The following is a 26057-nucleotide window of genomic DNA, read 5'->3' as shown; positions in this document are numbered from 1 at the left end:
AAAGAGTTATCCTGGAACTGTCAGAATTGATTGAAGAAACCATGAAATATATTTAATTCCAAATTGCTTCTCTCAGTTTTTTCTCTGTTTAACTCTTCAAGTGTAAGATACCTAGAATCAATTTGCTGAAAATGATGCTCCTTAACCTTTTGTTTCTATATCTCTGCTATAAAACATAAACAACCATTAAAAAAGGCACACAAGCACAGCCCTTGCCCTCTGATGGCTTCTCCACTTCCACACTTGTGGGAAGTATCTGCACACACAGACCACTGAAGCAGAAGTAAGATAATGCTTATCCACACATTCTTCACAACTGAATAATGCAAGACTGCATTTAACACTTTTGCCTTTTTTAACTCACTCAGCAAAAGAAATTCAAACTCATTAAAAAACTGAGTGTCCATACCTGTAGTTCTCAGATAGTTGCTTGAAGTTTAAGAGAATTCAGAAGAGTTAAGAAGCCCATAGAGAGCATAAATCCTTTATACTTCGTGAACATAATGTACATTGAGTCCAATCAATAACTTTGATTTTGCTGAACAGTTTTCAGCTGGAAACTGCAGACTGGAAAATTCAGCAAGCCTGCTCAGAGAAATTATGATAACATTTTAAACAGGCAACTTGTGTAGTTGCATGGATTCCCTTAATCTCCTATACATACTTGAGGATATAACTTCAGCTGAGTTCTCGTTGAAAGTGTTGAAAAATCCAATGTAATAAATATATCAGCTAATTGACAAGACCCTATACAAAGTAAGAGTTCATACAGAGACCCACAGGGCATTAAATAATCAAGAGAGAAAGGAAGCTGTTTTACAGTCACAGTATAAGGGACATCAAATACTGTAGCTAAGGCTTATGTTCTGCTAAAGGGTGCTATTCAGGACCAAAGCCTGAAGCACTGTATGTGCTGAAATGACTCAACCTGGCAAGTTCCACATATGTGAGTCATTCATCTTCCGTCCTTTGCCTCCTAAATCCCAAAGGAGATGATTCCTGATAAATTACTTAGCAGACAGAGGCATACTAAGGCATCTCTGGGTTCACCAATTGCAGCTTGCTTATTCCCTCCTACATCACAAGGTCTCCAGTTTCTACATTGCCTAGAGGCTAAAAAAGCAAGGAGGAGAAGCAGCTTTAAGAGAAAACAGATTTTGCCACTGCAATGGGAGGACCTAAAATGGGAAATGAGGTCTAAGATTCTGTCTCAAATAATAATTTGTTCTAAATTATCTGAAGGTAGACTGAAGAAATTAGCTAAATCCTTTATCTTGTCCCAAAACACCAGAATTATGCCATTTCTGTTTGCTTTCCAGTCCTGGAGATTCCCAAAACTTTCAAAGCAACCTACTATAGTGCATAGACCATAATGAGGTTAGTGAATAGCACATAAGAAAATTAAGTCTCTTTTAAGTTAAAATTTGCCAGACATTGATACAAATCCCTCCCAGAAAGCTTATGGGTCCACGAATCAATAAAGATTAAATGTTTTGCCTCTTTCTTCAGTTTATTTGTTCTTTTTCGAAGGTAAAATAGAACCTGGGTGTTTTTTCAACTCCAAAGTTTTCAGAAGGAAATTTCAATCCTTATTACTAAAGAAGAAAATTTTTATAGACACTATACAATCCACAGGACAGAAAGTAATCACTCATGTTCCATGTAACTTAACCTAGAATACGATCAAAGGGGAAAGTAGATATTTTCCTGATACTTACACCTTTTAAAAACAAACAAAAATCCTAAAACCTTAATTTAGCTTCATGCTGGATGAATTAAATTCTTTTTCACCTCAGAGATCATATCCTAACACATAGGAGTTGCATAGATGTAAATGTTTCTTCTGTAAAAGAAACAACATAATAATTACAGTATTTCATAATGGAAATAAGTGTTACATCCTGAGTATTCTAATGTTTAACTATAGGAAACTGCATGAGGTCTTATCATTATGCAAGACACTTAGATATCCTTGGATAACTGTTCAATAATTGGCATTTAGACCCAGCATCAGTACTAAGAAGGAAATAAAATACTACGTGAAAAAACAGACAGATCACAATTACAGATCATAAAAGGGAGTAGGTGTGGCTTGGCTACCTCAAAGGATCATGTCTTTCCATTTTCTAAGGACTTCAGCTTGGGAAAACTTGTCAGAGTGAGAGGGAGGTGGCTAAAGCAGACATATATTCTCTAGAAGGGGTTTGATTAGAAGAGAGGACTTTAGAATTGTTCAGTAGAAGCAAACTCACCTATACAACTACAAATCTTCAGAGGAAGTCAAACCATAAACTCCACCACAAAACCAAAAAATCCAACCAAAGAAACAGTGAGATGTTGGAGATTGGTGAGTTTTTTGTAGCTCTGGTAGCATGTCTCCTGATTTTGCAGTTCCTAAAGCTGCAATGGATGCGTACCCAGCTTCCCCCAGGACCAGTTCCCCTCCCCATCATCGGAAATTTGTGGCTGCTGGACTTCAAGCTTCGTCGAGAAACTCTCACTAAGGTATTTATTTATCTCTACAGTTGAAAATCAGTCTGAATCTGTTTTTAACTTAATTTGTACATTGCATAGGAACAGCCTAAACTTACTATTATTTCTTTTAACCCTTATTTTAAACCTTGATTATCAGCCAATTTCAAAGAACTCAAGAACCCTGTGTTATTAAAAATATTGCTGAGTAATAAACACCAGCATTGCTTTACTCCCAGTTATTTCTCTTTTGGATACAGTAACATGCACATGTAACACTATCTCAAGCAGTGTCAAAAGCATGATGTTCCAATGTCTCTGTTTCTGTGTTGATATCTAATCCTGTAAACCACCTCTAGTAGAACTTCATTGCCTGACACTAATGTCACTGCAACATCTCCAGACCATGAGTCGCCTGCTCTCCATTTGAAGACCAAACAAATACACTAAAATGACTCTTTTTTTCTTATTTGTACAGGAAAAAAGGTTTATTGTGTGCAGTAAACAGTTTATTACTAAAACAAATCAGGAGAATTTGATTGCTGTTATGTTCACAGTGTGGCTCCTTCGTAAATCAATTTAAACTATTTAAAAAATGTAAGGAACTTGCTTCAAATTCTTTTAAGGAAAAACACAAGTATGACCTGAGGAAAGATAACAGGGAAAAAATAAAATCACTTGGAATCTATAGGAAAGAATGCAAAACCTTTCTTTGCTTTGTTTAGAAGTTAGCAGCAAGAAATGATAATCTTGATGCATTAATAAAAGAAACAGAAGAGCTCTGGGATATGCCTGCATTCATTTGTTCATTGATTCTGAGCTGACAAAGAAAACCTCTGGTTCTTTTTTTAGTGACATTTTTCAGAGGTAGTCTCCTGAGATATGTCCTTAATGCTTCATCCATAAAGTGTGATTATTTTCTGTTCCCAATGCACTTTACAACAGAAGGGTACATTTTTCTGAAACCTCTCATGCAAAGTGATGTCAGTGAATGGGATACAGAAAAACCCTCTGAAATTAGTATGTTAGTGTATGCATTCCCTGCTTTCATATTTATTCATTAACTGGTTTTAACTCTTCAGTTAACCAACATCTATGGAAACATCTACACACTGTGGATGGGACAGACACCCGTGGTTGTACTAAATGGGTACAGAGCAGTAAAAGATGGCATCATCACCCATTCAGAGGACGTTTCCGGAAGACCCCTCACCCCGTTCTACAGGGATATGATGGGCGAGAAAGGTACAAGGTGTTACACAACACTGAAATAGGAACAAGATGTAAAGCCAGACAGGTGCTTTCCTGTACATACACACATCTAAGAGTTATTGCTGTGCAAGTACAGAACAGGGCTGACATAGCAAAGAGGTCTCATGCTAAGAAAAGGTAAAAACAAATATATCTCCTCTTACAAAACACACTATTGACTTTTTTCTTTCCCAATAGATTCAAAAGAATGTTTACGTAGAGGAGTTACCCTTAATTTGTACCACTTCTAAACCAGAAGGCTGTTCATGTAGAAGACATCTGTAACAAAGCTGTTCTGTCCTTACCAAAACCCAGTAGAGTGGAGCTTGCAGGGTCACGTTTGTAAGCAGCTAGATGGGCTGGGAGTCACCAAAACCTAAGTTAGAGACCAAAACCTAATCTAAACCAAATTTTGCCTCCTGTAGTGAAAGGATTTCCCTTCCCATCAATGAAATAAACTTCTGTGTGTTCTTCAGGGATTTTTCTGACCAGTGGGCACACCTGGAAGCAACAGAGACGCTTTGGCATGACAGTAATAAGAAGCCTGGCACTCGGTAAGAACAATTTGGAGCATCAAATTCAAACAGAGGCCTGTCACCTTGTGGACATCTTTGCAAACACAAAAGGTAAATTCACTAGAAGAACAACACCAAGAGCTGTGGCTGAAATATAGTAGGTTCAGGCAGTAAAGGTTTCACAATACATTTTTACAAGCAATATAGACATTTTCCATATTAGTGGAAGTTTTACTGGCTTCTTAATTGCATTCTTCCAAAAATAATGTTTTGTCTGCTCAGTGGGCAATATAAAGTTGTTTTTTGGAAGAAGAACAGCAAAAAAAATGTTTATTATCAACACAGTCTTGTGGGGACAGCTGGTAATAATTCTTACATTCAAGGAATATAGAAAACCCTATGTTCTTCTCCATAAAATGCACAACGTGTGACCTGCTGCGAGTCGTTCTAGGACAGCAAGCCTTTAGGATTTGGCAGAGAAAGAACCCCAACACAAGGAATGTCTCACTCAGTTGTCCAACAAAATTTCTTTTTAAGGTTTGGATGAAATAGAATTTCAGCAAGATGCCAAAATAAAGCAATTAAATATAAATATTCTACCCAGCCAAATCCCTCACCCACATCACGTCCTGTACTGACGTGAAAGCAGAGAGAACTGACTAAGGTCTCGCTCCAATTCTCTTTGCACTAGATACAGCTCTTCTGAGAGCAACATATTCACAGATCTTTTCAAAGAGATTAATACAGGGGGGTTGGACTAGATGATCTCTAAAGGTCCCTTCCAACCCTACCATTCTATGATCCAATCTGAGTCTCTGTACAGCCCAAATCTTTACCTTCCGTGCAATCCTTGTTCAATTTTTAACTGAATAATTGTATTTATCCTTTCCAAGGACTACAGACATTGCACTGAAGTCAGAGAGGTATAATCCACCATTTTCCATAGTAGCATAATTCGAAGGTTGTCCTTACCATTGAAGTGTGCACTTATTTATTTTTTCTGGATTTAGCCCCTGTTCATATTAACACTTTTTAAGGGGAGGTGTTTTCTGTCTTTTAATATGAACATTGTGGGAGCTTTGCCTTTTCTGTCTGTGGGGAAATAGAATATTTAAAAAAACAAATATACACAGTTGAATTGTTAAGCTTTGCTGCTCTCCAGAAGGAGACAAGTCATTTCAACTTGATTAAGAAATTAAAACTTCAATTATTTCTTGTTTCTGGTTTGGAGAAGGGGAGAGTTCATTTTGGTTTTTAATTGCCAAGCTTAAAACACATGCCTCCAGATTTGAAGGCATATGTTTTCACACAACCCAGAGCAGAAGTCACAGAGAGGAGAGATGTAATATTTGTCTTCTCAAAACCAATAATCATTGTATTTTACAAGAGTAGAAAGTACATTGAAAATAAAAATTCCTTGTGGTTACACTCCATCTGCTTAACTTGAATGAAACCAGAGTTTTCTTGTATGAAATTTATCTCCAAGTATTCTGATCTTCCACACTCAGACCTACTATTACTTTTACTGTTGTCGTTGTATAGCCATGACAAATAAAAACCCCAACTCTTCCTGTTCTTTCGTTTTTCTCACCTAGTCTATTCAAAACTATTCACTGGTACCTGCTGTATTCACAGGCAAACCTTTCAACCCTCGTACCTTCATAGTCCATGCTATTGCAAATATAATTTGTGCTGTTGTTTTCGGTCACCGCTTCTCCAGCAACGACGAATCTTTCAACAAGCTTATCAAAGCTGTTTCTTTTGTGATCTACTTTCAAGCTACTATCTGGGGCAGGGTAAGAATCTAATTTTCATGTTCTTATTCCCCAAAGTGCCTTTGTGCTACACAAGTTAAAACAAATTAAAAGTCAGTGACAACTACTCCCAAAGGTTTTCACGCCATCATTCCATGAGCCATTGTGGAGTAAGGAACACACACCTTGTATGTCTCATGGCTGCCTTATGTTCTTCATGTCGGTAAATGGTGTGGCCTAACATTTACATTCTAGACAATTACCAGTTTTTCCACAGATTTCCAAAATACATAATGTATTTCAAATGAGTAACCACTTCCAGAGTACTGGGTACCTAAAATTCTCAACTGTTTAAGTGAAAGCAACCTTTAAAATTTAATTTCCATTTAGTCTTCAGAACACAGAAGTGCAGTTAATAAGAACTAAGCCTTCAAAGTACTTTTCTTTCAACAGGATATCTTGCTTCTCATGTAGCTCATATTATCACCAAGATATGAGTTAGACTGAGCTTCCTGTAAGAAACAGGTGACAGTTTCATCCCATCAAAAAAAATCTTTTTAGTTCTTGAAAGTCTAACTATTGCTTACACTGTGAAGAGTTTGGCACACTGGCGTTCTGCAACACCATCAGATTCTCCAACTCTTTCATACAGAGATGCCTTAAAAAAATCGGAGTAAGAGTCAAGGTTGAGAAAGTCCTGCTTTTGAGCCAAGTGCAGCGCTCAATTACTCTGATTTGCCCACTGAATTATAATGCAACCCACTGTTGAATTATTAGATACATTTCACTGTTCAGGTGAGGGAGCCCTGGCACAGGCTGCCCAGAGATTGTGGAGTCTCCTTCCTTGGAGGTCTTCAAGACCCGCCTGGACATGTTCCTAAGCGACCTGATCTAGGTGAACCTGCTTCTGCAGGGGGGTTGGACTCGATGATCTCTAAAGGTCCCTTCCAACTCTACCATTCTATGATTCTATGATACATATCAAAAGAGTAAAATCTCTCCTGTGACCTGATACCACTCACTACATCATGTTGACATTTTGGTTATCTGATGAGGAAGTCTGCACTGAGCAACAGATTTCTAATCACAGGCCATAGATAAAACAAAGGCTCTGTCAGCAGTCCTAGAGATTGGTGTCTAATCACTAAACATACACAATATAAAGAAATGAAACAAAAAATAACCCCTCAACAAATACACATGCCAGTTTCTCCTGCAGGAAAGCTTTCCAAAACAGAGAGGTCAGCCAGCTTCCACACCTTTTCAGTCTTCAGCGTCTCTATTAAGATTAGAAAGTGTGATTATCAGATATTGATCATCAACATGATAATAACAATTTAGACTGCTCCATATTATGTATAGCTCCAGGGATGGAGATTTCACAGACTCTTGGAAGCCCATTCCAGTATTCAGTCTCTCCCTGACTCGTGCCTACTGCATTTCATCCTAATTAGGAACCCAAGTATCACAGTGACAAAACTGTAGGAAATTAGAATTGGGTTCTCAATGTAAAAGAGCTCATCTTTCTCCATTTTTGTTTAAAATCCCAGATGTATGATGCTTTCCCATGGCTTATGCACCATCTCCCAGGACCTCATCAGAAAGTGTTTGCATACAGTGACTTCATGCACAATTTAGTTATGAATGAGGTCCAGATTCATGAGAGACAGAACACAGGTGATCCTCAGGACCTCATTGACTTCTACCTGGCTCAAATAACAAAAGTAAGTATCTGTTTAATCACACTATTCCCTCAATGCCTATGACCAATATTTGCTGCTCAAGTAACAGCTATGGAATTTTTATAATTGGAATTTCTACCGAACTGATGAAATGTCTTAAATCATCCACTTCATTGTTTTCTTGTGAATATGCTCTACAGACCAAAGATGACCCTACTTCTACATTCAATAAAGACAATATGGTTCAGGCTGTGGTTGATCTTTTACTGGGAGGGACAGAAACAACAAGTACCACTCTTCTCTGGGCACTGCTCTATATGGTGCAACACCCAGAAATACAAGGTGAGCAAAAGCATCATCAGAGAGAACTGCACTCAACATTACATCATAATGAACAGTGTATTAGCTCAATCACTTGCAATACATCAAAACAATTCTTAGCAATGAATAAGAATGGTGATACCTCAGTTGAGATCTAGAAAAGCAAAGTTTAAGAAATGAAACAAACGTGTGCTTTCCCCACCAGTTCGCTAAGAAGCAACACAAGCACATATTAGCAGCAGCCACAGTTTTATCTCACTAGAAGCAGATGGCAAACACAGAATAATGAGCTAAAGACAGTTCATATGCAACCTGTTGTCTTCCTAACCTTCAAAGGGGAAAAACTTTAAAAAGATATCTGGTCTGATGTGCATTTATAAATGTAACAGAAATCACATCCTATATTTCTGAAACATAGAACTGGATTATCCTCATCACCAGGTGGAATGTGTCTTAAACGAGAGATCCTCTTGTGGTTTGGGTATATGCACTTTCTTTATCAAATGGAACCAACACAGCGGTCAAACCACACGCCAATGCACTTCATAGCAACAGAAGATCTTTTTTTCCCCACTCCTGGACCCACTCGTACAGAAATATGCTGGAAAAATGGGGAAAAACAAGTTAAAATCTTTTCATTTCTCTGCAGAAAAGGTTCAAAGAGAGATAGAGGCTGTCCTGGAACCCTCTCATCTTGTCAGCTATGAGGACCGTAAAAGGCTGCCCTATACAAACGCTGTGATTCACGAGGCGCTGCGGTACAGCAACGTTACCTCTGTGGGGGTCCTGCGACAGTGTGTGAGGGATACAACTCTCCTGGGCTTTCACATTAAAAAGGTACAGAGCACACCTCCAATGTTTCTTAAAGCTTTGGGCTATCAATATTTAGTCTCTATATGACATTAGGTTCTACAGTTCTTAACTTTGCCTAGAGAGCATGTGATAGTATGTGGCATGAAACACAGCTGAGAGCTCTGAGTCAGGGCTAAGTCTACATTAGCTAAGTCTACATTAGAAAAGGCTCATGGCACAAGCAGCAAACAGAAGGAAAACTGAGGTCTTTCTTCTTACTAGACAAATGTGGATGATGTCTGGGCATCAAAGCAGGACATGTGTGTTAAGGAATGGTGAAGAAATGAGGTGTAATGAATGCCAAACACACACACACCCCCACACACACTCCCACCTCCCCTCACCACCACATGCTGAAGACAATGGCAGCTCAGGACAACAGGCTGCACCTGTGTGACCTGATCTAGGTGGACCTGCTTTGGCAGGGAGGTTGGACTAGAGGATTTCTAAAGGTCCCTTCCAACCCCTACCACTGTGTCTGTGTGATCTGACAATTATATTGGCATGATGAAAACATTCCAAATATATTAAGCATTAAATTGATGTGATGGACTTAAAATATCCAATAAAGAGAACAAAAAACAAAAGGGAAGGTGTTATGTCTAGCAAGTGTGTAAAACTATCCAACCTCCACTCTAGCTTCCGCATGAAGACACTCAGTAGCCCTGGCAGAAGAAAACTTAAAGGCAAATATGTAATATTTTATGACTCACAGAGGATAACAAGGGTTTGTTATCCCTGGATGTGCACAGGAAAAGATTGGCTGGAATCAAACACTGGGTTGCAGGCACAGGATGGTGAATTATCTAAGAGAAAGTCCAAAAAAAAAAGTATAATCCATGGAAAACTCAATCTCTGCTGCTTCTTGCAGGGCACGCTTGTATTGCCAAATCTGCACTCTGTTGTGTATGACCCCGAGCACTGGGTGACTCCTTGGAAGTTCAACCCAAATCATTTCCTTGATTTGGATGGCAACTTTGTGAACAAAGAGGCATTCTTACCTTTCTCAGCAGGTAATGTCCTGATGTGTGGATATCCCTGTTCGCTGTGTTTTGGGCCAAGACTGAAAACACTGTTTCTGAAGTCTCAACTTTATAAATATGTTTTTATACAAACATATTGACACGGAGACTACAGAGACTGTAAGAGACACAAATAGTGTCTTGCATGTGTTATTTTTCATACATTGAGAGGATAAGGGCAGCCAAAAGACATAATGCTATCTCCTGAGTATATGTATGACACCTACTATGAGGGTATCTGAGCTCCTTAGTCCCTAATGTATTAAATCCTGGTAACACATTCAAATCAGAAAATAGATTTATTCTCACTTTACAAACAGGAAATCCAAAGACAAAAGTTAATATGATTTGTCAAGATCTACAGAGAAAAATCTGTGGTAAAGCAGGAAACCAAACCTCAGTCTGCAAAATTCTACAGTAATATTTTAGCACCAGCTTCCCTTCTGTCTCCACAAAACTAGCAACATCCAGTCTTTTCAGTAGAATATTATTAGGCAAGTAAGAAAAAATTCTAACCTTTCAAAAGCATATAAATACAACTTATCTCATTCACAATGCAAAATGCAGCAATTCAAAGACATGAGAGAGGACCAAAAAAAAAGAGTGAAAAGCAGTATAAAACAGAGCTCAGGGTTTCTCTAGACTACCAGTTGGTCCAATAAACAGATAATGAAGAAATGCAGAGCACAAAACAGGAAGCTGGCATTAAATTAAACAACAAATGACACTGGGAAACAGATGAGATGGTTTTATGTTCCTGGGACAAACTATGCTATTATACATTTGTTGTAGATAAAAAGCAACTAGTATACCAAGTAACACACAGAACAGTCAGATTAAACAGTAAATCCAGATTTTAAAACACATTTGCCCAAACTGCCTATAAAACCTAAAATCGTATTTGCAAGACAGGTACTTAGCATCTCACCAAATGCCCACTAGCTTTTATGAATCGAGATCTAACTTAGACTACCATTTCAATCCAGGCATAGGAAGTTCTCTAACTTGCTTTGGTTGTTTTCTGTTTATATAATCCAAGTATTTCTGTAACTGGAATGTGTTAGGTTTTTCTAGTCTGGAATATATAGATATCCCAAAATATACTGTGAAAACAATATGCCAAAATGAGTCACTGAGTCTATATAGATACATCCCTGTACATGCCTATGTTTTGTTCCCTTAGCTTACCTATCTGCTCCTGGCCAGTGTTAGAGCTGGTGAGCTACAAGGACCCAATACAGCCCTCTTAATTGCTGTTGAAGAAAGCTTGATAACATCATCAGAGGGATTGGACTAGATGATCTCCAGAGGTCCCTTCCAACCCCTACCGTTCTGTGACCATTCTACCTGGCTTCAGAATTGCATCCCACATTGTTCCAGTCCACAACAACCAAAGATAAAACCCTGAAGTAAACAAAGCCTTTTAAAATTTGGCTTAACTGAGAAACAATACATCATTGTCACAGAACAAAAAGCAGAAATGGAAAGGGAGAATTTTGCATATACTCCAGAGGGAAAAAACCCACCAACCAAAACACAAAGACAAAATCCAAACCAAGCATTTGATATAAATAGAGATGTACAGTTTCTCAGTTAAATAAATACTTTCCCTATCTCCAAATGCATCTTCTGTCCTTACAGAAGAAAACGGGAAAGAATTCTTACATTAACAGAATTTGTTTGAAGATCTTTCTCAGAACTGAACTTTATACAACTAACTCTCCCCTTCTTCTGCAGGGCACCGTGTATGTCTGGGGGAACAGATGGCACGAGTTGAACTGTTCATCTTCTTTACCAACCTCCTTCGGGCATTCACATTCCAGCTCCCCGAGGGAGTAAAGGAAATCAACTTGGAGTACATTTTGGGTGCAATATTGCAGCCACATCCATATAAACTCTGTGCTATCCCACGCTAGTCTGCAACAGACTACAACGCAGAGGGAACTCAACGGGTCAATAATTGCAGATATAGTGATTTCAAGAACACATATCACTGTTTCAATTGTATTCAAACATAGGTAGCTCAGTATGACTCAGAGCAGTCCTAGAGTGGTTTTATTTAGGAGATCTGACTTCATGTTTGAGCTTTTTGAAATTACAATAAGTGTACATGTCAAAATTATATAATTGCATCCTACAGTACAGACAAGTACACAACAATATGTTACTGAAAAAAGGTATTTTCACACTCACAGTAGCAATGAATTAGATGTAGGATTTTAGAGATCTGCCACATGTGCTCAGTGAAGCATCACACTGATGCATGAATTAAAAAAAAAGTCATTAGTATGCTGTTACTGCTCCATGTTGACACAAGGTCTTTTCTCACATGCTTTTACAGAATGTAGCAGAGCACAGACACCTAGTTTTGACTCCTTTTCCTTTCACACTCTATTGAAGCATTATATATTGCAGTACAGACTTCACATATGCACACATGATTGCAGAATGGGGCCTCATAGTCCATTTATAAATCCTTAGATTTGTTCTATCCTTCCTCAGTACCTGTTTCCTACTTTATCACAACTCTCAGATCCAGGTGCTTTTGTGAACCTTTCCTTCTTCTGTTTAGAAATACTATTATATCATCCAACAACTTCCTATTTGAAAAGAAAGGAACAGCTTTAAAAAAAAAGAAAAATAAAAAAGATGCCAATGTTTGTTAAAGCAGGCACAGTAAAAAATTATTACACAATCTTTTCTTCTGTTGTCTCATCATTTCACAAGAGATGTGGCAAGTTTTGACCACTTAAAACTTGGCTGCAAGCATCTTAGATGCTTTGTATTTTCAAAGTTCAATAGGAACAAGTATAAATTATTCTAGGATGTACTTAAAAGCAGAAGTAGAATATTGCACATTTCTCAGATGTAAAACTAATGGAAGACTTGAATCTTCTCTCAAACATTTCCAGTTATTCCCTTACCCAGGATCCTAACACACTGTAAGGTTTGCTATTACAGAACAAAAATGCAGACTTGACATCAACAGTTTTCACCTTTTTAATAAAAGACGTCATAAAACTCTCAATGTTCCTCCATTTTTACTGAGGAAAATATAACATCTAAAAATATCCTCCCTGAATAAGAAATACTCTCAAACATAAATTAAGAAAAATCTCTTAAAGTTTGTATTTCTTACAGCGAGGGCAGGTCTTGCATAAAACATTTGTACAGATTTACAAAAGCAGTCTGACATAATAGTTCATGAAGAAAAGTTTTCAAGTCTTATCTTTCCTCTTTGTTGTGTTCATTAAGGAAAAACTCACCACAAAAGTCTTTCTTTTCAAATCCACCATTTGCACAGTTCAAGCAAAGGGCCCAAGATAAAGTGCTCAGCAGCATGACTGGCAGTGTAGGATATAAGCCTGGACTTTCTCTGCTCCAGTGTATTTTGATCATTCTTGAGGTGAAAAAGGACTCCAGTTTCTTCCCTCTGTGTTTACCCCTTTGGTCTCCTGAAGTTATTCTGTAAGCTTGATTTTATTTTTTTTCCCCCAAAACATTATTTAATTATGCACAGATGTTTTCTGGTTTTCCTCTACAACTGTAGCTTGGGTTAAAACATGCACCTATTCTTCACCTGTGGTTTTTACAAACTGAGGTACATTATGAATATCTACTGTACAAGCTGTCCCTAAAAAACATGGGAAGAACAAATATTCAGAGTTTACATGACTAAGGAGGTATTTTTACAAAGAAGTCATCATAAGCCCGACAGTACCGGTGAAAAACAGCTGGGCTAAGAGTATCTTCTTGTTATTACATTTAAAACTGAGAACCCGGAGTGGTGACTGGAAATCCCTTGGCTTTCCAATGGTTTTCAAGTTGACAGTGTGAGAATCACAGATCACCTTTTCATCACAGTTGTAAATGCAATCTGTAAGAAAATGAACAATGCAGAAAAAAAAGCTACTCCATAAGTTAACTGGTTTTTTGGTCAAGAAAGAGAATAAACCCATAAGAAACTAAAGTAAATCAGAGACAAGCAAGATTTAGAAATTAAAGCCAAACTGCAAGCTTTTCCTGTGAAACTTCTTTAAAAAACTACAACCCATAAATCCCATCACTTCACTGACTAGAAAAGACATAGACAAACTTCTAGAAAAATACCCTGACATCCAGGTCTGCTGTGATGCACCCTTTGAAGCCAACAGCCCAGCTCCTCAGTAAGCCAGACTGCCTACATCCTTCAGAGGTTAAGCCCCTGCAAGTGCTGAATGATTTAGAGTCCAGTCTTTAGAAAAGCCTATGCTGCTGAAGATTAGTTTCAGGCATTCATTTCTGCCATGATAAGAAAACTAGCAATGCCATTTCCAAATTCTTCAAGTCCTCAAGACTCTAAATTGACTCTAAATCATTTTCAGAGAATAATATAGAAACATATTGGAATGTATTCTTTCTGTAATCATGACTTTACAATATTGTTTCCAAAACAACAGTAATAAAGAACTTCATTACATACTTCAGCTCATAAGTATTAAAATAACAAGAACATTCCAAGTCCAGTCCACCAGCAAACAACTGAGTTAACATGAACATGAGTTAACACAAAGCCTCAAGGGTGCCTCTGCAACATTTTTAGAACAAGGGAATTAAAATATCTCACTCACCTCTTGCAACACTTGTCCAAGTGTTTCCTGGCTGTGAATGCGCTTCCTGTTGAAAACCAAAGCCACACTTATTTCCACACAAAGCACTGGGAGATCTTGTAAACATCAGGCATTTATCCCACTTGAGAAAGGGAAGACTGTTCTGCTAGGTTTCGTTTTCCCTTATGGAACCCTGCAGTGACTTTATGGAACCTTACTGAAAATCTTACAGAATCTACAAACTCCCATTCAGACTGGTTACTGCTCACACCAGGAGGAACCACCTGCAGTGAGGTTTGCTACTCACTGCATTTTCTCAGAATCAATCCTGTTTAGTAAAAAGTTTAGTAAAATTTCAGCATAAATACCAATATCCAGATATAGCTGATAAATGCTTTAATGCCATCTTCTCCAGCACTAGACATTTGTTATTTAGCAACTGATGCAAGACTTAACAAATACTTCTTTTTTCAGTCGTTCTTCCATCATAACCAAAGAGGTCAGCAATGCTTGCAAACACAACAGCAATGCAAAGACCTCAAAAAAACATTTTCTATCAGAAGTGAGAACATGTCACTGTGGCTACTGTTTCCAAACCTCCTGTGATACAGGCACTAAAAATACTAGAAATGCAAATAGGAGGCAACGTATTCTTACCTGTCTATTTTGGTTGCTATGACCACTGTAAAATTGCCCTCTGTATTGGGCAAGTAGGTAGAAGGAATAACTACATAACTTCCTGGAGGAAGTTGGCAAAGCTGGCTCACTTCCTGGGAATAGCAATGAGGTACACAGCTAACCACTGGCTCCAAGTGCAGGAAAGAGGAAGTATGTGGTTTCCAGCTGCTGTTAGGCACCTGCAGAAAAAAACAGAATGAAAACATGTCCATCTTTTCCATATCTATTCCACCCCAAATACTCTCTTCTGTATAGAGCTATAGAAGAGAGGGATGAGAAGGCCTCCAGAAAACCCAGATGGTATTAAGTACAGATAAATAATTCCTAGCATGTTGGTAGACAATTTACATAGACCTCTACCTACAAGCTCAGTTGCTTTTTCTGTTGTCCAGCCTTACTCCTCTTCCCTGCAGGCTAATATACTTGGTTTGCACCTCATGGATATGGTGAACAGACTCTGTCCTTCCTCCTTCTAGCAGCCTTTCCTGTACTAAGAATTCATATTTGACTTCTCAGTCTCCTATAGGCATAAAAAAAGCCTTGATCTTTCTTCACAATCTGTATATTTGAAACTACATGATGGCTCCTGATACTCAGTTCTAAACTCTTCACTTAAGCAACATCTCTTTTGAAGCACATTTTCTGAAAATAAAGCTAGCTTTCCCTGCAAAACAGCTACCTAGCCAGAAGCTTCTCACCCCACATTTATGCAGTTAATCACTGGCACAATCATGTAGAACCTGTATCTGCCCATGCCAAATCATGTCTTGTTTTGTTTCAGTCCATCTGTTTAACATATCACAGTCACTTTGAATTCTACTCTTGTCTGCAGACTCAACATCATTTGCCAACAGACAAATCGATATTAGAGATGAAGAAAGCAGGTTTTCACAATGAGTTACCAAAAAGTCTGGTCCTCAGTCACTAAGACACTGAGAATTCTCTGCAAAGCCTCAAAAGGGTTCATCATTTCACTTGGCAAATGAGCAACCCAACTGACCAGAACTCTTACCTGGAAAATGTGGAAACCTATGGGACGACACTTGCTGTCTTGGCAGTGCTGACGGAGGGTAACTTTCACACTGCTCTTTCCTGGTCCTGCAGGAATCGACAGGGGAAAGCAGGGATTGATATGGAAGGAGGGGAAGTTCCTGCTGCCTCCAGCACTTTGCCCATTTTTCCAGCATCCATGCAGCTGCACTGTCTCCCATTCACCTGCTGGGAACTCTTCAGAGCACGCAGCATCTGTGGGTGGTGGCTTTAGCTCACTATCAAACATAAGAGAGAAAAGAAACTAAAATGAACTAGTATTAGGTTAACTTACATGAACACAATTGCTCCAAACTTTCTACACAGAAGACTTTATAACTCTTAGATAATCCACAGAACCCCACAAGAACACCACAGCATATAGAAACTATGTGCTAAAATCAGGTAAGATTTTTGCACATTTGTGAAATAAAACATTTTACACTTTTTTTTTCATGTTACCCTTGTGCTATTGAAAGCAATAAAAGTGACAGTGTCTTCTGGAGTACACCTGGGCACTTCAGGAACTCCAAAGCATACACTGTATTCTTTTTTGTATTCACTACATCTTTAATCATAGGAAACCATCAGTTTACCTGCTGACTTGATCACTGTAACATTAATTCTACCTCAATCCTAGCCCAGATCTGCTTTTCACAGCCATATGAACAATTTCTTTTTATTATCAGTAGTGCAACATTTGAAACTATGTTTCAGCATAACTTGAAAACATTTCATCTGTTCTTATTTCCAGTTTTCCAGTGGAGAATACAAAACAGCTGTGACTGCCCATTTTAGACTCGAGGCTGGAACCTCTGCTGCAGTCTAAGGAAAGCTTAAACTTAACAGCAATACTAGAAATTTTATACCATCACTGAAAGTACAATGTGTTCTACAGCTTGCTGACAGTGCCCTCTGTTCCCTCATCAAGGTCATTAATGAATATATTGAACAGTACCAGTCCCAGCACCAACCTGAGGGACGAAAGAAAATACTTTGGTCAGCTAAAGACAACAGCAGCAACAGCTGTCCTGAAAGGATGAGCTGTGAGCATTGTATCATCTGAGTCCGCTGCTGACACTACCTTTGCATTTGAAGCTGTACTGCTTGGTAACAATGTTGTATGTCAAGCAATCTGTTAGTATGTGTTTTCTAGCAACATACTGCTTGCAGTAATAACACCACCTTTCAACTTCTCTGACACATTTACATTTTCCACACATTATGAACAAACTGCCACATATTGGGAAACATGTTCTGCAGAAACCTAATCAGTTCTTTTACAAAACATGCACTTTCCCAAAACACTAGGCTGAAGTTTAGAGTGAAGACGCTACTCATCTGGCTATTTCTGACTGATATTTTAACAATAAGTAGCAGCAGCTTCACAAAAAAAAACCGAAGGAGATTGAACTCATGTAAGTAGTGTTCCAAGACAAAATAATACTGTTATGTGGTACTCTACTCAACTCTTCAACAAATTTTGAACACTTACAAGAAGTGTTCTGGTTTGATTTAAACCTACCTGAGAGAGATCCTTCCCGTTGAAAAGACACGAAGCAAGAAATTCCCTACTGCATCTTTCAGAAAAGTGCTGGGAACAACAAGATAGAATCCAGGTGAAAGGTCACAGCATATATGCACTTCTCTATCATAGGAGTGACAGATGGTACCGACAACTGGAGGAGTAGAGAGGGTCTTTGGAAGGTTAAATCGTTTCTTCTCCACCTAGAATAGATGCATAATGATATGTGGTGTTTTAGGGAAAATGAGGAGTTTTAAATAAAACTAAACATTATCAAAGATTGTTTAAAACATTTTTAAACATGCATCCATTTACAAAAGGGAACAAGTAGGTAAGTATCAGCAGAAAAGCTAAACATCAAAGAGTAAGAAGAGTTAATATTCAGGAGAAGTAAATTCAGGAATAGTCATCAGTCAGCCTGAAATGTCATGCATTAGCTTGGAACAGCCCCAAAAGTTTTGCTGCTTGGCACTCAACATTAAGAAGAAAGTATGAGCCTACAAACAGTTTGTACAGACAGTAACTGCATTGTGAGGTAAACAGGATCATTCTAAGGTAAATCAGAACAATGTGTGAAATTTGTGAACAGCTGAATCACATCACTGCTGTAGGAAATGCATGACTTTCCTCAGACACTTCGGTAAAGCTTTAAAACTTGTATTTGCACAAAGTCTCTCCCATATTACCTTCCAGACGTGCAATCCCACAGCCTGGTAATTCCTCCCCTGTGTCCCTTCTGTCAATGAGAGATTCTCCTCTGCTAAGTGAGTGAGATTTTGAATTCTTCCAGCCCAGTCTGCAGTGTACTTGCGCTGTTTCTGCAGCAGAGCAATGCACACCTCACTCTTTTCACAGACTCTCAGCCAGAACTTTGGGTTGGTAGGGAAGCTGCTGTTGTTACGGCAGCCACCTGCAGATTGGCCTCTCACCCAGGATCCAAAAAGATTCTGTGAGTGACACAGCACTTTCTCTAACAAAATAAGAAAAACATGGGGTGGATTTCAGATACCAGAGGCTACTTAATTTTATACAACAGACATATGACAGAGATCCTCTAGCCCAAGAAAGCATGCTGTTGTAGCCCTGACACTTTCTCCAAGCAGATATTCATGACCAAGGTTTTGAGAGGAATGAGAATTAATGTCCCAGCTGGTAATGGCAGATTGATGATGTGATTTTTACAATAAATTGTTCCTGGTTTATCTCCCACTAAAAGACAAAATCCCAAGGCTGTCCAGAACAGCCTTCTGGACAGGGAACACTAATCTCTCAACAAGCTAGTATGCAATTAGACTTCAGAGATGTATCAAACACTCCTCTAAAGGTCTTCAATTTTCTCTTATCCCTTTATTCTTCCCAGTAGAGACTGAAAAGGCCTTTGGGTCTAAAGGAAGATTGAAAGACTGAGAAAGAGAAATTATGGTTTAGCTGCATCCATTTGCAACTCAAATCAGTCTTTCCTATTGACATAATGCTACTTGCATGAGAAAAATGTTTACTCATCCCACACCTGTATAGAGGCTCTGAAGTTGTCCTTCCTCATTGACTGGAAAGCCCATGGTAATCTCATCAAATTCCCTAAAGAATTCCTCTTCATCAACCCAGAATTCTCCCTCTTGGATCTGTGAGAGCAGCTCTGAGGCCACTGCTGGATTTAGCTGGCTCCATCCTTGACCACTGCACATAAGACAGAAGTTAACTTTTAGTTCATTGCCTGATAAACTTCCACAAGAATGTTCTATCAAATACCCTAAGGAGTAAGGCAATAAAGAAGTGTCTTCATTTTATTGTCAAATACTTGCACTGAATATTTCTATATGCACATCACTAGTAAGCAAGAGGGAGAACAGAAAGTATGAATCACTACATATAAAAAAAGTAACTTAGAAACAACCCAACACCAGATTAGATCCAGTAGAATACTTCTAGGTGCAACAGTTACTGTGCTTACAACAGTACAGACCAAAGCATGTGAGCAAAAGAAAGATTTTAACAATTGTTAAAAACAGTGATGAGAAAAGTCAAACAAGCTGCACCATGTCTGTTCAGAAAGAATTCTAATGCTGTACAGTGAGCACCAAAACCCACTGGCTGTATGAAGCAGCTGGTTATCCCCAAAAATCTGCTGGTTGAATCATGACAAACCAAGAATTTAAACACCTCATTATTTAGGGCCCATTAAAAGCTAGTTACTTTCAACACTTTTGATTGCTTCACTAACCACAAAGAACAGTTCTGCACTTAAATCAAACAGGGCTCTAAGGCCACCCAAAGCAATGTCATCCTCTTGAAACTATAAGCAAATGACAACTTACTGTCTGGCAAAGAAACTATGAGACCAAATGTAAAACTAAAACTCTGCCAAAGGCAAAGCACATAACTTAAGACTCAATTTAACTTTTTAACTCAGGGGAAAAAAACCCACCATATTTCTCGCAAATGTTTATTAACATGATTGTATTGTTACCATACTTTAATGCTGAAAGCTTGCTCCGTGGTTCCAGAACTGCATGTTCTTTCATACAGTCTAAACACACTAACACTTTTCAAAATAAGCCAGTAGGGCCTGTCCTTTGCCATACAAACTGCTAAACAGATTTCTGCATTTCCTTTAAAACAGATCTCTTTATATCCAACTCTGTATCTCTAACAGTTCCAGCTTCTCCTACTCATAGAGATCTATGGAAATGAGAGCACACAAGCAAAAAAAAAAAATGGCCTCTTTCCTTGTGCTATATTTTTTTATACATAGTCCTTCACTTGTCTGCTCCAGATGAGATAAGATCAAATGAGAAGAGTCGAGCAAAGCTGAATGACTACTTCTAAGTCACAAACATCTTACAAGCAAAGATACTTTGATCAATTGCAGAACAACAAAAAAGCACCTCAAAAATCAGAGGCAGAAAAAAGCCAACATCTTCTGTTTATCTCTACAAATGATGCCTTGATAAACAAAACAAAACCAAAAAAAATCTAGTTTATCAGGACTAATAGACTAAAATGATCAGCCTTTAAACCAACAAGCTGTGTGAATTACAGAACTCTGTGAAGGACTGCATACAAACTGAAGCCTTTCTCCTTCACTATGCAGCACAGAATCTTAAGGGTTGGAAGCGACCTCAAAAGATCATCCAGTTCAACCCCCTGCCAGAGCACGGCCACCTGGAGTAGGTCACACAAGAACACATCCAGGTGGGTTTTGAATGTCTCCAGAGAGAGGGACTCCACAACCTATCTGGCCAGCCCACTCCAGTGCTCCATCACCTGAACAGGGAAGAAATTTCTCCTTGTGTTTCTTTGGAATCTCATCTGTTCGAGCTTGTACCCATTGCTCCTTGTCCTGCCATTGGACATCACTGAGAACAGCCTGGCTCCATACTCCTGACACCCATCCTTCACACATTTGTAAACATGAATGAGGTCACCCCTCAGTCTTCTCTTCTCCAAGCTGAAGAGCCTCAGCTCCCTCAGCCTTTCATCACAAGGGAGTTGCTCTACTCCGTCATCTTGGTGGCCCTGCGCTGAACTCTCTCCAGGAGCTCCCTGTCCTTCTGGAACTGAGGGGCCCAGAACTGGACACAAATATTCCAGATGTGGTCTCATAAGGGCAGAGTAGAGAGGGAGGAGAACCTCTCGTGACCTACGGCCCACAGCCCTTCTAATACATCTCTTTGTGATTCAGAACATTCCCAAATAACTTTTCAAGTGAAAATAAACCCACTCACCCCTTGCACCAGGGACCTCTCCAGCACCGCCTCCCCCAAGGATTTCGTATTCTCAGAAGGAAGATTTCCTTGTCTGACACTTCAGACAGATTCAACACATCTATCACAATAAAGGCATGAAATTCTCCCAGTTCACTTGCACCTGAATGTAAAAAAAAAGAAAAGGCATTTGGGAGTAAACAAAAGAACCTGTATTTTACAATGAATGAAATTAAATTATCCTGGGAAAGAAAGCAATGTGGATATAAAAGTAAATTGGTTTTAAATCAGTATAAAAAGAGCATTAAAACCCCCCAAAAGTCCATTGTAGTTGTGACTATAGAGAAATAAAATAAATTAAAATTTTGAAGCACATTAAGTCACTACTTGAGCTACAAATTCTCAGTTACTGAAATTCATTGGGGTTTTTAAGGCTATTTTTAAGCCCTTTTTTGGGGGGTGGGCTGTTTATTTGTGTTTGAGAAACAGCCATATCAACATCTAATACAAAAAGCGCCCTACATCCTCAACTCTGAAACATCTTTAAATCTTTATCCAAAGGCATATAAAATTTCACCATGAAAGTCATACAGAATCAGCACTATGCATTTGCTGGCTGTCTTGTGCTATGAACTCTTAAATAGAGACATTTCTTTTAAAATTGGCTAGAACTTCACTATTACCTTGTCTGGAATTGAGGACTGAGCAACTTATTACACATTGTTCCTTCAGATTCATTAATCTTCTAAACACTGCCTTCTCCAAAAACATGCCATTCTTTTCTTCCTCTGTGTTTCTTCCAGGGCCTTTCAGGGTCCATCTTTCAGCAATTCCTCCAGTCAGATCAACCAAAGCATCTGCCACCTGTCCTGCCCATAACTGTTCATATGATCCATGCACTCTATAAAAAACACCAAAAAAACACCCAAAGGTAAGAAAACACTTCTATAAACAGCAGAACTAAAGAAACACGATTCTTACGTACCTTCAACCCCACCCTATACCACAGTCATGACTGTACCGTACTTCACACCCCCAAGTAGGCACAGAAAGCACATACTACTTTATTTATACAGAAATGACATCTAAAGAACACACAAGCCCTCAGACACTCCACTGTTGGATGAGAAGTTTATTACAACTCATTCTATCCTATTTAGAAATCACTCTAGTCCAGTACTCCTCATTTGTATCTTATTATCCCTGCATTACATTTTCATGATACACTAACTGCATTATGTATAATAACATTTCTTCCTCTTCAATTATTCTTCAACCACTCTGCACAAAGGAGCACTTTCATCAAGAATTTAAGAAAATCAAGAGTCTATTCTACCTGATGCAGCAGATGCAAAAGAAATCAAGGCTTTAATAGAATGGTAAGATAAGATAGAAAGATGGGATCTCTACAGAAAACCATTACCTTTTAAACCTACAGAGAAGGTCTAACATGTGATTGCTGAACCACGACTTCTGCTCAGTGTACCTACAGTTGAATAAATTGCCTCACATAAAGTCCTTCTCCGCCCTCTGCTGTCAGCCACACAATCTTGCCTCCAAGTCCATTTGAACATTTGATGACTACCTTACCAGTGCAGTCTCTTCAAACTGTTTTGTCCATCTGGACAGAAGTTTGATGGATGGGTTATAAAATACAAAATAGCTGCATTTACAAATAGAGTAACAATATGGTTGTTTCTTCTCAGAACAATCAACTATCAAACTAATCCAAAGAGCAGTGAAACACATGCAACCAGAGCCTCAACTAGCATGAACTGACATAATGTAGCTTTCAATGAAAATATTTACATGTTTTCTGCTTTTCATTGAGCCCTCAGCTGCCTTCCTATGCTGCAAAATATTTGCCTTTATTAGGCTAGATGAACAATGGATAGTGACTTCATTTGAATACTGAAAATTCATTGCAGCTCTTACTTTTCATCATAACTCTCACCCTAAGGCTATCTTACCTCATATGCAGGTAGAACCACATCCTACAGATCTACAGTTTAAAGAACATCTTCTATGCAATCCACCACAGGAAAGCTAGGGGCCATTGTACTTTATATTGATCTGTGCCCAAAGCAGTCAGATAATACAAGTAAGCAGAAGGTATACCAGGACTGCACCTCCCTTTACCTCCCCTCAGTAACAGCATTCACATACTTTGCATAAGCTTTTTCCAACAGTGGAAGCCAAAACAAATCCTCTGTCTGACAGTGGGAAAAGCAGAGTTTACCACCAAGGCAAGGCAAACGGTCATCGATGGTCACTTCTACCCACTGCCCAAACTGCCAGACTCGACACGTGAAACAGCCTCGATACGACTCATCTGTCCAGCTGGGCTGACCTGGAGGAATCACCTAGATGGCCAAAAGCCAGAAATCAAGACAAACAATGACTTCTTGTAAACAAAACACGTGGAAAATACACTATGTATCAACCACTTGTAATAATCCCAGAAAAGAAGAAGACCTATAACAGTAAAACTAAGCATGACAAAACCGATACTCATATGACAGAACAGCAGGGGTTGGAAGAGACCCCCAGAGATCACCCAGTCCAACCCCTGCTAAAGGAGGAGGCCTGGGATCAAGAACAATATCCAAATGTAAATTAGGTGAAGTAACTTCTGAAACCTGAAACAAGAAACCTCTCCATACCTTATTCAGGAGGTATTTACTCTTCTGCAAAGCTACACAGGCACACAGGAACCAACAGTCTCCTAAAATTCCTTGTTTCACTTGTACATCCTGTAGATTGTTTGAAAATAACCGAGGAGTAGAACAAATGTCCTAAAATGAAAAGGAGGGGAATTAAACCCACATCCTGCATAATATTCTAAGGAAGTCTGTGTTTCAGGGAATGGGAGAGCTCCAAAGACCTCCATAAATCAGGGAAGTTTTACTTCTAGAATGTTTCTTCTTCAGACACAGCCTAAGTAAGAAAGAACAAATCATTGCCTTGTGACTATTTTACAGGTACTTCATGTGAGGTAAATCTAGTTCCCATACAAATTTTAGTACACAGTGTTACCATCAGGTGCAACCTTGGCAGAGGCACCAATAAATAAAAGACATAATTCATAAGCTCCTTTCAAGACATCAACTGTGACAGAACTGATGCTGCTCACATTGAACTGCACAGCCCAAGTTACAAAAATCTCCAAATTAGCAAGAGAAAAACCTTTCCTAAGGCAAATAAACAGAGATTACTTGGCAGTAAATGAGGTAATTTCAAATACAAAATCTTGGACACTTAATCTGATGTGAAAGTGAGGTTTTTAAATTATTTTTCTCTCACTTGTAAATGCTGCAAGAGATGGAAATTAACTGGTCAGTCCTCAGTGGTAATCAAGGTGTAAAGTATAAATGCAGAAAGCTGTGCACTGGGCTCCATAAAGTCATTTGTTTGCCAGTTCCATCTGATAAGCAACAGCTCTTTCACTGTTCTACACTTGTTAGCTCCCAAATGGCTTGTTCTGAAACCCAGCTGCAAATTTAAAAGCAAGACAAGTCATATGATATTGTAATCTTAAAAATGTTTTATTTTTCATTATCCAAATCAACAATCACAAAAACCCCAATATCCTTCTAAAAAGCTCTGAAATCCAGTTATTTATTTTCAAGGTAGGTATACAATATATAGAAAAATTCATGAATGACACAATGCTGCTTCTTAACTTGGTATACACATTATTTGAACAATAAAACATTTCTAACAAAATGTCTGAATTTCTGCTACCTCCATGAAATTCAAAAGTTCTGCAAGGCTTAAATCAAACCTATGAGCAATCATTCAGATTTAAAAACCATAACCTATACTGCTAATGCTGATGTACACTGGTTTTATCACTTCTGCATCTCTATGCAATGAGAACATCCAGAAGCAGTCATTCAACACTATCATTTACCACTTTGAAGTCCGGTTCTGCTAAAATCAGTCTTTTATACCTTAAAACTCACCTTAGGTCTCAACCAAGATATCTCGCCTCTGAATTGGGCAAGCGGGGTACAATAATCAAAAAATATAGAGGTATCATTGGCTGGAAACGTGGGGTCTGTGTAAAGGTCTCTTTTCACGGTTAATTGCCTGTTGTCTCCCAGCATTTTCAACACGATCCTGAGCAGCTTTGCCGGCTATTTCCACGACTTCACATCGCCAAGCACCAATCTATAATATAAGCGGGCGTTACTCGGGAATTGCAACCGAGAACCTAATCGACACGGCAGATTGACTTAGGAACAGAAAGCTTCTCACGCTTTCCACGGAGCACCTTGAACCATACCATGGCTGGCTTCGTTCAGCACCCGATGCCGCCCCAGAGGTCCCCCGCTTCGCTAGAAAAGAGAAAGGAGAGCTCTCAAAGGACACGGCCACGCAGACCCCTTCCCCGCCCTCCCATCGACTCCTCACAGAGCCAGCCCCCGCAAGGCCTCCTCCTACTCACGATCCCTGCCCCGGCACCCTTCACGACAACAGCGTTCACCACCCGCCTGCCCCCGGCCGCCTCCTCACCGGGGGACGCGCCCCGCCGCCATGCCCGGGGCGGCCGTCACCGGGGCAACGCCGGACACTCTCACCGCCCCCCAGCCTCCGCCGGCCCCGAGCTAACGGACTGCGCCGCCGACCAATGACGAGGCGGCGGGCGGCCACGTGACTC

General features: G+C 39.2%; 2 protein-coding genes across 2 annotated transcripts; one reads left to right on the top strand and one right to left on the bottom strand.

Annotated features, from left to right (window-relative positions):
• The first annotated feature begins 2334 nt into the window (after nucleotides 1-2334).
• Nucleotides 2335-11785, top strand: LOC104555099 (cytochrome P450 2J2). The gene is made up of 9 exons (XM_010198363.2): nucleotides 2335-2505; nucleotides 3555-3717; nucleotides 4200-4349; nucleotides 5874-6034; nucleotides 7543-7716; nucleotides 7875-8016; nucleotides 8645-8832; nucleotides 9719-9860; nucleotides 11607-11785. Exons 1-9 carry the CDS (start codon nucleotides 2335-2337, stop codon nucleotides 11783-11785), a joined length of 1470 nt encoding a protein of 489 aa, XP_010196665.2.
• CAPN10 (calpain 10) lies at nucleotides 10217-25527 on the bottom strand. The gene is made up of 12 exons (XM_010198364.2): nucleotides 25360-25527; nucleotides 24058-24189; nucleotides 23561-23757; nucleotides 22078-22295; nucleotides 21416-21557; nucleotides 19201-19367; nucleotides 18377-18660; nucleotides 17691-17893; nucleotides 16149-16404; nucleotides 15116-15315; nucleotides 14480-14525; nucleotides 10217-13746 (listed from the first exon to the last, which is right to left on the bottom strand). Exons 1-12 carry the CDS (start codon nucleotides 25501-25503, stop codon nucleotides 13717-13719), a joined length of 2019 nt encoding a protein of 672 aa, XP_010196666.1. The 5' UTR covers nucleotides 25504-25527; the 3' UTR covers nucleotides 10217-13716.
• Between the last annotated feature and the right edge of the window lie 530 nt (nucleotides 25528-26057).

Source organism: Colius striatus, chromosome 12 (assembly GCF_028858725.1).
Source record: "Colius striatus isolate bColStr4 chromosome 12, bColStr4.1.hap1, whole genome shotgun sequence".
In the NCBI taxonomy this organism is placed as follows: Eukaryota; Metazoa; Chordata; class Aves; order Coliiformes; family Coliidae; genus Colius; species Colius striatus.
This window is presented reverse-complemented; position numbering and strand designations above follow the sequence as displayed.